At 39.3% G+C, this 14,433-nt stretch overlaps 1 protein-coding gene across 1 annotated transcript in view; it reads left to right on the forward strand.

The window, feature by feature from the left end:
• The window catches only part of LAMC1 (laminin subunit gamma 1), a 108,815-nt gene that overhangs the window by 90,671 nt on the left and 3,711 nt on the right, over nucleotides 1–14,433 (forward strand). Inside the window, exons 19-27 of the mRNA XM_019728589.2 lie at nucleotides 3,661–3,866; nucleotides 4,299–4,378; nucleotides 5,492–5,629; nucleotides 6,181–6,325; nucleotides 7,699–7,848; nucleotides 8,101–8,215; nucleotides 9,705–9,904; nucleotides 10,944–11,102; nucleotides 13,395–13,494. Of these exons, the coding sequence (XP_019584148.2) occupies nucleotides 3,661–3,866; nucleotides 4,299–4,378; nucleotides 5,492–5,629; nucleotides 6,181–6,325; nucleotides 7,699–7,848; nucleotides 8,101–8,215; nucleotides 9,705–9,904; nucleotides 10,944–11,102; nucleotides 13,395–13,494 (1,293 nt within the window). The remainder of the gene's footprint in view (nucleotides 1–3,660; nucleotides 3,867–4,298; nucleotides 4,379–5,491; nucleotides 5,630–6,180; nucleotides 6,326–7,698; nucleotides 7,849–8,100; nucleotides 8,216–9,704; nucleotides 9,905–10,943; nucleotides 11,103–13,394; nucleotides 13,495–14,433) is intronic.

The raw sequence follows: 14,433 nt of genomic DNA on the forward strand, positions 1-14,433 counted from the left end.
AATAAGATTTATTTTATTTTTTAAACAATAGGTGAAAATACAAGAACCTATCAACTTAATGTTTTAAGATGCAGTAAGCATACCCTAGTTCTCCCAACATATCGAAAACTATTAGATGTTAAAATTCCACGTGTTTTATAAATCTGTTCCATTACGAAGCATTTTAAAATAGTTTTAAAAAATCATCAAAGGTATGCATTTGGGGGGTGCATTATTTTAAGGAGAAAATTTAAACTTGGATTTTCTGTCATTCTAGTGAGTGAGAATTTATTTTAGGTACTGTTTCATTTTCTTAGAAGTATCATTTCAGAGTACTTCATAAGGAAAAAATTATGGTCTTCATGTATTGATTGGACAGCTACTGAATATATAACACTTAGTATTTACAAAAGTAAAGATTAGAAGTTAGTGTCTACTTATGAAATTTTCTGTTTAGCCAACAAATATGCTGCTAACATATTAAGAGTACATATTTTATGTATGTACATTTAATGTCATTTGCAATTCAATAGCTAAGTCCTCTGGACATTGTCTGATGAGACTGATGATAAACAAAAAAGGGGTTGACTTAAGTTAAAAAACAATTTATTTTAAAATATTGACAGTAAAAGACACTGAGTTTTTAAAACTTTGAAAGGAAAGAAGTTATTGTAAATAATTTACTTTTTTAATCACTTTAAATTTTTATTTTTATTTCTTACTCTCTGAATTAAGCTTTTTTCTAAATTTGGACAAGTCCTTTTGTACACTTATTGAGTGCCCCTAGTATGCTGGGCTTTGTGCTAAAAAACACAAATAAGGAGAAGGTGAATAAGACACTGCTCCTTCTGTTCAGGTGCTCACCCTCTGGCTGAGGTCACTTTTGTTCTGGGGCTTTCCGTCACTGAGATACAGGTGTTCACAGACACGCATAGTAAATGTGCGCTTGGGACCGCAGTGATTGAGCTCCCTTTTGAGTGCATGTGTCTGCATCCATTTGGAGTCAGAGAGAGGCCTTCCTGTCAGAATACAGGTCAACAAAGCTAAATATACTGCCTATTTCTTGCTGTCAATATCTCTACTATATAGAATTTTGATATTATAAAATTACTGATGTAGAAAAGGAATTATTGGGTATGTCTGCTTTGGGCCAGTTTGTTTAATTTTTATATGAGAGTCCAGAAATCATCCTGTGAGGTAAATTTTTAGAAACTGGAAAATAAAATGAGAGATGGGTGATAACTTATGTTAACTTTAGGTGTTTGTTTTGATTGTTACATTTTAAGTGTTCAACAGAGATAAAAAAGAATTTAAATGTTTCCTTTTCTATATAAACAATAGTTGGGAGGGGGTTAGGATGTTCATTTTCAGCAACAATGTTAAGACACACATTTTGCCTTTAATGTGTTGTGTTGTAACAACAAATTCACATCTGTCCTGCTGTATATGCTGAAGAATTGAATGTGGCATTATCTTTTTTTATTATTGAAGTTTATTGGGGTGACAATTATTAGTAAAGTTACATAGATTTCAGGTATACAATTCTGTATTACATCATCTATATATCATATTGCGTGTTCACACCCAGTCAGTTCTCTTTCCATCACCATATATTTGATCCCTTTTACCCTCATCTACCACCCTCCTCCCCCCTTACCCTCAGGTAACCACTAAACTATTGTCTGTGTCTATGCGTTTTTGTTTCTTCATTTGTTTGTCTTGTTCTTTTGTTGTTTTCAGTTTTATATCCCACCTATCAGTGAAATCACATGGTTCTCTGCTTTTTCTGTCTGACTTATTTCGCTTAGCATAATAATCTCAAGATCCATCCATGTTGTCACAGATGGTGCTATTTCATCTTTTATTATGGCAGAATAGTATTCTATTGTGTGTGTGTGTGTGTGTGTGTGTGTGTGTGTGTGTGTGTATCACAACTTCTTTATCCAGTCATCTTTCAAAGGACACTTTGGTTGTTTCCATGATGGAGTTACCATTCTTAAGTGCCAATCAGTCCACCTGAGAGATGGGTTTGTACGCAGGTCTGATGCCAGCACCACCAGCATATATGAGTAGTGAGGGCGGTAAGAAAGGGGGGTCAGCCAGTACCCCGCCTCAGCTAAGGTCTTCATCTCGGGGCAGACTCAGCTGTATCTAGCTCCCTTTGGCCACCGTGACTACTTTCCTCTGCCAAGCAGGTGATTCTGTTGGACGCAGGCTCTGACAGGAGCCATGGCCATCATGGTCCCCTTGAGCCACCTGAAAGGGGGGGAGCGTGATGAGCTGCTACTTCGGACAGATTTGGGAGCATCACGGTGAAGCTGGGGTTAACAGCCTGTCCTACTTCGACCTAATGCAGTGTTCCTGGCTGAGCTTTCCTACTTGGGTTCAAACCAGCCAAGGTTAAAAATATCTTCTAATGATTTCTTTTCAGACTATCCCTAAGCAGTCATTTATAGTTTCAACATGTGTTTATTCTGCAGCTTTAAAAGGAGATTATATGATGCAATTGGGTCTTGCAGTTAGACACAGGCATTTGAAATGATTCTCCCAGTTAGGCTATCTTTCCTCTTGTCAGATACTATGTTTCCCTGAAGAGCTATCCAGAGAGATTGATATCTGTTACGTTCTGGAACTTCTAAAGGGAAGGGGGTTTCCGTCATTTAGCTGGAGGCTTATGCCTCCTGCATCCAAATGATTTTCTGTGATTTCAACTTGTTTTTATCTTGGGTATTTTCTTAAAAATCTTTAGCTTATCAAAGACTTGCTAAAGTAATCATCTGAGCAGGGCCACTGGAGATAGTTAGACAAGAGTTTTGCCCATGGATTTGGTGGCCCTGCTCACAAGTTGCTGTTTTCCAAACCTGTTACACGTCTTTATTGATCTTGCCTTTGCCCTCTCATCTTTCTTACATTCCTTGGAGAATTTAGACACCAATACTGAGCATCATGCTGAGAATAAGAACTGGTCAGTTTTGAATAAGACTTCCTTAATGGTTCATGTATATTCACATAACCTCATGATGTAAGAATTTTAATAATGCCAGAATTATATTTGCATGGGCTTCTATTTATCTTTTGATTTATTAGGATCAGGTATGAGGTTTAAGTTAAATGGGCTGAATTCATAGAGAATAATTTGAAGAACTATTCAAAAACAGAAATCAATTTGGAATAAATTACATGGATATGCCAGGGGGCCTGGGGTGGCAGCGAGAGTCCATTTAGTTTAAAGTACGAACTGAGTTTAATTTGCCTACTTCAACATCGGAACCTAGCTTTTTCCTAGTTTAGAGAAATGTCCAGCTCTCAGGGCTCGTAGTACTTTTAACAACTTTGCATTTTTATGATGAAAGTGGGCATGTGCAGGAATATCAAAATCTTTCCTTTATCAGGCATTTCTTGGGTGTCGTCTCTTTGCCAGTCACTGTGTAAGACTGGGGATATAGTGATGAGTAAGAAAGGACAGGTACATAGTGTGATGCATGTAACTAGCAGAGGAGGTGCTACCGGGAGCAGTAATGACTGACCAGCGCTGCTGATGGGCTGAGGGATAACGTGTCAGAAAGACTCCGTGTTTGGAAGAGTCAAGACAAGTGCAAGTAGTGCCTCAGATTTCATGTGAGATGACGTGACTCCACCCCCCTTCAGATAATTTATGCACCTTCTGCAATGCCATTGCAGATGTGGACCAAAATTTGATGGATCGCCTCCAGAGAGTGAATAACACCTTATCCAGCCAAATTAGCCGTTTACAAAATATCCGGAACACCATCGAAGAGACTGGAAACTTGGCAGAACAAGCACGTGCCCGGGTAGAAAGCACTGAGCAGCTGATTGAAATCGCGTCCAGAGAACTTGAGAAAGCAAAGATTGCAGTTGCCAACGTGGTAAGTGACTTTGGAGCCCTGAGGTGGGGGCAGGGGTCCCTTGGTGATTTGTAGCAAGTGGAATGCTCCTTCAGCTAAGGTGACGCCTTGTATCTTTTTGTCTTGAAACATGGAGCAAGAAAGCCACATGGCTCATAGTGGTCACGAAATACTTATCAGGAACTGGATACAAATCAAAGGACTTATGGCTCCTTTCTCTAGCTTTGTTCCTTCTATGGCACTAGACAATTTAAACTTCCTTTAGCCTTTGCTGAAAATAGAAGCAATATGCTACAATCAAGGACACTGGTATGAAAGTAAAGATCTCTGAAATTAAGAAGGGGCGTTCTTTTTGCTAAATGACGTTAATAGAAATTTAGTTTGGACACTTGCTTTATTAAAATTAAGTAATGCAACCCTTTAAGATTGGTGCTTTGTTTATTTGCTCGTTAGTCCATCACTCAGCCCGACTCTACGGGGGACCCAAACAACATGACTCTTTTGGCAGAAGAGGCTCGAAGGCTCGCTGAACGGTAAGCTGCTGGCTCCTGTTTAATGGTTAAGTTATGGCTTTCTTTATGGTGTGGACATGTTTTCCCATCCTGGACCTGCAGACACTTCCCACAGAACCCATTTTTGCGAAGTTTGCTCTCTTTTCTGAAATGTTGCCAGCTACATGAATTCTTTTCTTCCCTTTCCTTTGAAATTGGAATATTTACTTTGAATATTAGAATATGATGATTTGAAGGGAAATTATATTTTCACATCTGAAAGAAAACCATAACATTTTTAGATGTGTCCAGAGCAATTACATGGGCTTCCCGCTTTAACATATGCTCTCTTTCTGCTTTTTGTAAATGTGAATGTGTACACTGTGTGGTTTAGTTCATAGAACAGTCATGGTTTCATAGCTGGGTTTTCTGATTAAAAGAAGACAGGTGGACACATTACAGAAAGCTCTCAAGAAAATTAAGTCTTGGAGATCAATTAATGCTGTTGTACTTCATATGTGAATTTTGATAGAAAGTTTACCGTACCCAAAAGAATGGCCACGTATTGCAGTGTGACAATGTAATATGAAATTTTAGAGCTTAAAAAAAAAAACCTTAGCAGTTACCCAGCTAAAATGCATTATTTGGCTGGAGTCCCTATTAATGTGTTTCTTGCCGTTTGGTGTTGAGTTGCTTTTCCTGGCCAGTAATTAGGTTGCATGTGTGAAATCTGAATAGTCAAAACTATTTCAAGACTAGTAGAAACTGAACCAGAGTAATGATTGAAAAGATTAGGTCTGGGGTTTGTGTTTATGAGTAGATAAATGAGTTTTTGTAGCATACGTGGTTTCATATGTAAATTACTTTTAAGTAATTATAAGTAACTTTTTAAAGAAATACCCACATTTGCTCCTATATATTTTATACCATTAATTTTCTTGGGAACTCATTTTCTCAGATTACAGAATGCGATTTGTAAACTCAGGCCCACTGAGATGATTGTAAAATTCCAAATTTATACGATTTCCCCATGTTTGTAAAACTCTGCCCCCATTAGTATATGTATGTATAATAAAGTAAGCATTACTTAAATTCTACTTCTTCCCCAATTAGCTGTTTCTGTTTCATGGTTTATTTTTTTCTTACGTGTTATAGCCACAAGCAAGAAGCTGATGACATTGTACGAGTGGCAAAGACAGCCAATGATACATCAACTGAGGCATATAATCTGCTTTTGAGGACACTGGCAGGAGAAAATCAGACAGCAATTGAGATTGAAGAGCTTAATAGAAAGTGAGTGCAATTTAAAATTGGCTTATAGCCCTTCAGTTGTTCTTGTAAGTAACACCAGTTCAATGAAAAATTAAATGCTGGCATGTTCAGCGTTTGCATTCATGCAGTAAGATTTCTATTGTTAATCATGCTTTTGAAATGGTGCTGTAATTAGAGCAGGGTATGTAGAGCCACGGAGAATTTATCTGATCCAGTTCCTGGTACTGCAGAGAAATGTAAGAAGACTAGCCATGATACTTAAAATTCTGCATAAATGAAAACAGAAGAAGAGAAAAACAATTCATAACATAGAGAAAATATACTTGAGCTACAAATATTTAAAAGGTGTCCAAAATAAGAAAGGATAAGGTAACCCATATGTTATAAATAGATGTGATGAGATGACATATGCATTTCAGCTATGTTGGTATTAAAGAATAGCATTTTAATCTCGTTTCCTTTGAGGTTTTGGAAATACTGTCACAGTGATTTAAACTAGAATGAATCTGGTTAATATTAAGATGCCCAAAGCAACTGAATTTTTCCATTAAATCACATCTTTTGTTCCTTAGATATGAACAAGCAAAGAACATCTCACAGGATCTGGAGAAGCAAGCTGCCCGAGTGCATGACGAGGCCAAAAGGGCTGGTGACAAAGCTGTGGAGATCTATGCCAGCGTCGCCCAGCTGACGCCTGTGGACTCAGCAGCCCTGGAGGTACGGGGTTGACAGCCTGTACGCACAGGGCTCGTCGTCAGTGTGTACACACACACACACACACACACACACACACCTCTCAGTGCCCACACACACACACACACCCCCTCAGTGCCCACACACACACACACACCTCACAGTGCCCACACACACACTCCTCAGTGCCAACAAACACACACACACACACCCCTCAGTGCCAACACACACATACACATACACACACACACAGACATTCACCCCTCTGCCCACACACACACCTCAGTGCCAACACACATACACACACCTCAGTGCCAACACACACACACACACACCTCAGTGCCAACACACACACACACCTCAGTGCCAACACACACACACACACACTCTCTCTCTCTCACCCATCCCAATCTAGGTATAAGAGCTCTTCTGTCTGCCCAGCAACTATCCCTGGTTCCTACCTCCACTTTCCTCCAACTGACTCACTGGTGAAGTTGAGTTCTATTTTAGATACGTTAATAGAACTTACTGAGGTGAATAATCCTGTGACTATAAACATTAACTAACAAAGACTACTTTAGTGATATGAATAGTCGCTCTAAAGTCTTCAATATAAATCCAAATTACAATATCATTGGATTAATTAAAGCAGAATACAGCTGTACCGTTACTCCTGGGCACTGCTAAGTTGAGAATGAGAGGAAAATAAAGAGAATGGTTTAAATGAAAGAACTACATCAGAACTAAAATATTTGGGGATTGGTAGTATTTTATTTCATTTTACTCTAATTATGAATCCTCATACCAGGCTCTGGAAAAATGGTATGTGTATGTGTGTGTGTGTGTGTGTATATCTATCTATCTATCTATCTATCTATCTATCTATCTATCTATCTATCTATAGATATATACTTTTTTTTTTACATTAAACTTGAAATTTATTAAAAATTTCACTTCTTACACCCGAGTCTTTGACTTGATTTTCACCATAAAGGTTTAGGTCTTTTCAGACATGTACACACTGTATGATTGCACATATATGAAATTTGAGAATAAGCAAAACTAATCTATGATGATAAATTGGCAGCTGCATTGTTGGAAAGGTGGGTGTGGAAATTGACTGGAAAGAAATACAAGGGAATTTCCTGGGGTGGACACATTCTGTGTCTTGATTGGTGTGTTGGTTACAGGTAAATATAGATCAAACTAAGCATTGTATGTTTCACCATATGTAACGTATACCTCAATTTTTGAAATAACGTCCCTAATATTGTGATCTGTGTTGTTCTTTTAAAAATATCGATTGAGTGTTAAGTGTGATACGTTACTTAAGCCTTCCTTTTCATCAGTTTAACTGTTCAGTCTAAAAACGTAGTGATCTTACTTGGTTTTCACAGAATGAGGCAAATAAAATAAAGAAGGAAGCTGAGGATCTCGACCGTCTGATTGACCAGAAGTTAAAAGATTACGAAGACCTCAGAGAGGACATGAGCGGGAAGGAACTCGAAGTAAAGAAACTTCTGGAGAAAGGAAAGATCGAACAGCAGGTTGGTTTGCTGTCCAGTTCCTTCATTTCTTGAAGCAAAATTTGAAACTGTCCAAGCGTGAGCTGTGCCTGTAGGTGTCACCACAGTTGGCGGGGCATCAGACCGCGTAGTATTCCAAGGAGGGCTTCCTGCGCTGCCCTAACCTGCAGGTGCCGGCAAGTCTCCTGCTGGTAGCCTGGCTGTGCCCGGTCTGTTAGGAGAGGGGGCATTTGCCTTAGAGGGTCCGTCCTCTCATCTGCCATGTGTTTGCAGACTGCCGACCAACTCCTAGCCCGAGCGGATGCTGCTAAGGCACTTGCAGAAGAAGCTGCTAAAAAGGGACGAAATACCTTACAAGAAGCCAATGACATCCTCAACAACCTGAAAGGTAGGAAGGGTCAAGTAAGGGGAAATTTGTTGCTTCCTCCATAGGGGCACGTTCTCGCTCTCTCTCTCTTTTTTTTTTTTTTTTTAATTTTTACCACGAGATGCTCTGAACATGCGCAATATGAAAGATAATATAGTAGTCCGCCCTTAACATGGGGAACACTTTGCAAGACCCCCAATGGATGCCTGAAACCACGGATAGTACCAAACCCTATATATACTATACTATGTGTTTTCCTGTATATATATATACCTAGGACAAAGTTTAATTTATACATTAGTCTCAGTAAGAATTAACAACAATAACTAAAAATAAAATAGAACAATTATAATAATACACTGTAATAAAAGGAATTGAATGTGAGCTCTCTCAAAATGTCCTATTGCACTGTACATATACAGTGTGGATCCTGGATAAAGGGATGCTTCATGTTCCAGGGGGAACAGAGCAGGGCTGGTGCAAGATTTCATCACACTACTCTGAAGAGCATGCAGTTTAAAACTTATGAATTATTTATTTCTGGAATTTCCCATTTAATATTTTTGGACCATAGTTGACGGTGGGTAATTGAAACTACAGAAAGCGAAACTATAGATAAGGGGGGACTATAGTATAATAAATTCCAAATACCCATCATCCAGATTCAGCAGTTATAATTTTTCCTATATTTACTTCATCCCCCAAAACCCACCTTACTTTTTTATGAAGTATTTCAGAGAAAAATCCCAGAGCTCATTTCATCTTATCCCTGCATATAAAAAAATAATAATAATAAAAATGGAATTTTATTATGTTAGGATAACTTATATGGCCAAAATATGCCTATTTAGCTGATTTATGTTGGTAAATGGAGATTAATTTTCTCTGCCAATTGTATCTCAGTTTTTTTGTTTCCTTCCTTCACCCAGATTGAAAAAAAAAATGCGCTCAATTCACGGTGTGGCTCTGGACTTAACCTCTGATAAAATAGCCACAAGTTCTATAAATATGGAAGCTTTATAGGATAGTGGTTGAATGTAGAATTCTGGTGTCAGTGGATTGGGTTAGAATCCCCAATCTACCTCTTTCTGTCTATCTTCGGGGAATTTATCTACCTCTTTAATCCTCACTTTTCTCACACATAACGATGATACAGTGCCTGCATTACAGACACATAGAACTGTTACCTCAGTACCTAACACATAGTAAACACTAATAAACTGCAACTTTTCATATTGCTTGAGATGTAGTGATGGCATGCTCAGCACCCTGCATGACAATACATTTTTCAAGTCAGAATTTGCATTCGAGAAACAGCTGTTCACGCCCCTGAATCTTCCCTGTAGAGCTGTGGGCTTTGACTTTCTGAGCTTTCAGTCCATGCTGTTCTTCATTTTACTCCCCTGACTGCCATGGCTCATAAAACAAAATCCAGTTGCAGCTCCTCGAAGCGTTGCCCTGTGGGTTTGTTGAGAGTTGAGTTCGAATGCATTCCTTGACCTCGTTTCAGACTTCGATCGGCGAGTGAATGATAACAAGACGGCCGCGGAGGAGGCTCTAAGGAGAATCCCTGCCATCAATCAGACCATAATCGAAGCCAATGATAAGACGAGGGAAGCCCGGCTGGCCCTGGGCAACGCTGCCGCCGATGCCACCGAGGCCAAGCAGAAGGCCCACGAGGCCGAGAAGATCGCCAGCGCCGTCCAAAAGGTGTGTGTGTTCCTCTTCTCGGAACCGTCTTTCACGAGTCATTTTCCAGTTTCTTTCTAGATCCCCAAAGCCCTCGCAGATTTTTTTCCTCAACTCCAGTAGAATTATCTGAAACCATGCTTGTCGTTTATTTATTTACTAAGCCTCGGAGTATGTAACACATTGATGAAGAGGGAGACTCATCGAAAAAGCTCTTGACTCTGAAATTTCTAGTATGTCTCAGTGGCAGGGTCTGAGTTGTGAGGTGGTGGATGGCTTCAGGGACCCACAGAGCCCTCGCCGACAAAAAATGAGGCTCTTCCTTAAATAAACAGTTCTTTAACCTGGACAGTTGACATTTCTTTTTTTTCTTCTTCAGTCTTGTAGAGAGAGCGCTAAGTCAGTACAACTTGCAGGCCGCTCATTCAAGCATATTGCCGTATCTAGCCCCACCCATTCAGGATTTCTGTAGCTGCCTCTGCTGGATTCTTTCTACTCATTGTAAAGAATAATTTCTTTAGGCTGGCATTTTCCTACTTAAAGGTCAACCTATTTGTTTTTTTTGAAAGGAGAGATTGGAGCTGATTCTAAAATTATGTATTTGAGAATCACACACATCTTTTAGTTTCTTTAGAACAGTCAGTTTTGGATTAACTGTATTGTATAAAATACTCGTATTTCAGGATTATGTACATTTCAGGTCTTTTTATACATTATGATGAACTGCCATGTAGAACAAGGCCAGCTTGAATTTAAATATTTTCCAACTGAAAGAATCTAATCAATATGATGTGATGGAAAGTGGACACCATTTAAATGTTTAGCATTTGCTAGCTGTGTGAACTCAACCGAAAATGACAATAATAGAACTGGAAGTTTTAAGGATTAAATAAAAGGAGGCAAAAAGAAACGATAATAAGTCAACTTACAGTACAAATTACTGTCCTGTTCTTTCTGGATCGTCTTTGCGCACTATTTTACAGATTAAGGAGCGGGAGCGTATGTTAGAAAAAGGAAAGCTGTTCATTTGGTTCATTAGCCTTGTTTATTTTGTGCCCAGAATGCTACCAGCACCAAGGCAGACGCCGAAAGGACTTTTGCAGAAGTGACAGAGCTGGATAACGAGGTGAACAACATGTTGAAACAGCTCCAGGAAGCAGAAAAGGAGCTGAAGAGGAAACAAGACGATGCTGACCAGGACATGATGATGGCAGGGATGGTAAGCAACTTCGGCTTCTGTGCTCAAGGGCAAAGCGAAGGGTGTTTAATCAAAGCGTCTCTTTCACATACGCTTCTTTTTTTTTTTTTTTCTTTTTTTTTCTGTTGCATTTGCTAGTCAAGAATTGGGTTAGTAAGCTTACACTGAAGACAAAGAACTTGGATCTTCTGCCCGGTTGTTGCATAATTGTCCTGTCCCAAAGCTACTCTCGGTTAAAAGCAAAACACTGTTTTGCACATTTGAGGTTTTAGGATATTTAAAAGTACATATTCATGTTTTTGAATGGATCATTCATAGACAGTATAAAATCAAAACGGAACACAAAGGGATGCAATGAAAAGTTCATTTCCTCCCTACTCTTGTTCTCCCAACAGTCTGCTCCCGAGAGGCAAAGACCAGTTTCTTGTGTACAAAGACATTTTTGAAGCTGGCAAAACGTACTAAACTTACATCCAATTTAATTTTTCACCTTTCGTGATCATGTGTTTACATAACACTGTTTGAAACAAAATTGACTTACGATGCATGGCCCAACAAAGAACTAGGGCCCATTTTTCTGTTTTATGCCATATTTTACGTTTGAAAGACTTCAGTGGAGTCACAATGGAAGTATTCCTTTCCAGTTCCTTCTGATTACAAACCCCGTAATAACAGACATGGGCTTGTTTAATTGTGTCCTTTCAGTGCAAGGAAGGGACCCTTTTTCCATTCCTGTTAAAAAAAAAACAAACAGGCCCTTCCCTCTGGGTCATTTTCACCCTGGGATGGAAAGGGGAAATACTAAGCCAGTCAATCTAGGTAAAGAAGACTCTAGGGAATTGATCAAATGAAGCATCCCTGTATAAAAACCTTATTTTGTTATGCTGTATCTCCTTTTTGTGTCCTCATTTTCGGTACCAAGGTATGGCTCAAGTGGAAATTCCTGTATAGTAAAATTACGTATTTCTCATATGCTGAGGGTCTCTGGATTTCATCTGTAATATGGTTGTAGACACATTAGATTTAGAGCCTACTGAAAGAAAGAGACGGCTGTGTTCTTTATAAGCTCCAAAAGAAGAGTATAGACTCAATTCCAAGGGTGGAAAGAAGATGCATTTTTTGCGTCTTTTGGTAAAATAACTTCTAAAAAGCACACAACACTCACATACACTGTCCCATTTATGTTTGTCAATCCTGAAATAAGCATACGCGTTGGGCCAGTGTTGTGTGAGCCTGTAACAACGTGTGTTTTTTTTAACCAGAAGAGTGCAGGCTTATGGTTGTTCCTGGAAGTGGGGGCAGTAGGTTAAATGCACTGGTATCGCTCTCGGAGGCCACTCCTAGGTCCTTACCCCTCGCCTCGTATCCACACAGCCACGCCTGTGAAGGCTCAGTAGGAACGGCTGTGATTTGAACAGACGTTAATCATTTATTTGTGAAGGTTTTTTTTCTCCCTTTGCTTTTTTTTTTTTAAATTTTCATACTGTTTCTATCTAAAGCTTTTACACTGTCTTGATCCAAAACCTAGGAAAAACAATTATGTAGTGTGGAGCTCAAAGCCACTCATGTATCTCCTGACTAGATTTATTTGTGAGAGCATCTGTTTTCTGATATTTAGACACTTCCTCTTCCATGGTCATTTCCTGTGACTCACACACACGTGTATTTATTCAGGTTCCATGGAATTTTCCCAAATATATTTACCTTTGTTTGATTGTTGAATGTAAATTGTATTGTCCCAGTGTGTGTGTGTGTGTGTGTGTGTGTGTGTGTCTGCAGGTCATGGAGAGGGAGTTATAGAAGTTTTCTGGTAATAGGACAGTTCTGAGAATAATAAAGTTTTTGAGAATAGGACATTCCTGATACGTCCCTAAGAGTGCCCTGAAGGATATGTTTTGGGTATAAAATGTAATTTTTATGCTCATTCTTTAAAAATAACTTGTTTCTGCTTAATGGGTTTTATTATGAATATACCTCCACGTATTCCTGAGAGAAAGTGAGAAAAGCAGATCATACTGATCTTTGAAATAACAAATACAGTCAGTGCAGGCACACTGACTGCCTATTCATGACTGTTGTAGGAATGAAAAATTGCAACATCCGCAACATGAAGATAGGCCCTCCTTTCTCCACCCCCCCACCCCCCTAAAAGGAAAGAGAGCCTGCAGTGAGAGATTGTAGTTTCATGAATTAGGAAAGGGGAAAGCATATGAAAATTAAATTCGTTGGCTCATTAGGGAAGAAAATAGTTGAAGAAGGTGAAAATATACCATCAGGGCTCTTTGTATCCTTCATCCTTCTCCCCCCATGCAGGCTTCACAGGCCGCTCAGGAAGCTGAGATCAATGCCAGAAAGGCCAAGAACTCTGTCACCAGCCTCCTCAACCTCGTAAATAACCTCTTAGAGCAACTGGGTGAGTAGCCATAGAGTCACTTTACGGTTTGGGGATTCTGATATAGTTGACTCAAAAGCAGATATTATATACACTGTGAATATTATGTGAACTGAATCATCACTTCAGGTTGTATGAATTCAACAGATACTTACTAGGTCCTTCCGTGGACCTAAGAGACTTACTAGGACCTAAGTATTGGCATCTGACTGTGGTCCAAGGACTTGGATGCCCAAGGATGTGCTGCCAGCGAGGGTGGCTCGTCTATGGTCGAGGTTTATGATATAATTGAACAGAGATGATTCTTAGCTCATCCTGCTGGCAGAGTATCTTTCAAGGATTTAAAGTAATAGGATAAAAGAACAGTGAGAGGATAAAAGGATACTTTCAACTGCCTGGAATTCTCTTCATTGGCCACTTTAAAGGATAATCTGATGAGATGACAGTTTTTATGCCAAAAGAGAGAAAAGGCTTGATTTTCCGAGGAAATCTAAGCATACTGATGCGCTCTTTTGATCCAATTTGATAGGGAGCAGGCTTCATTCTAAGACAGACGTACTTTTGTCACCAGCCTTCGATATAAAGTTGTAGTAACAGTCTAATCAGTGTAGCTTTGCAGCAAGGCATTACATTTTAATTTCCTAGCCTTTAAAGCTTGGTCAGTGTTTTGTTTCGTGGGTTTTTTGGAGGGCTGGAGGGGTGTATATTTTTTATCTGTCTCAGATGTCAAGAAGAATAAATTGTGTGCCATCAGATGGATCTTTAAAATAAAAGTAAGCTAGAAGAGGTCGTTTTTTGTGGCAGAAAGAGCTGGATTGTAAAGTCTGTCAGGCTTGGGTTGGAATCTTTGCTTTGTTGCCTATAAACTGCAAACTTGGACAAATTACTTAGCATCTGCAAATCACTGATGTAAAATGGTCCTGTGGGACGCTAATCAAGTGCTGATTGCTGCGCGGCTGC

Source organism: Rhinolophus sinicus, linkage group LG17 (genome assembly GCF_036562045.2).
Source record: "Rhinolophus sinicus isolate RSC01 linkage group LG17, ASM3656204v1, whole genome shotgun sequence".
In the NCBI taxonomy this organism is placed as follows: Eukaryota; Metazoa; Chordata; class Mammalia; order Chiroptera; family Rhinolophidae; genus Rhinolophus; species Rhinolophus sinicus.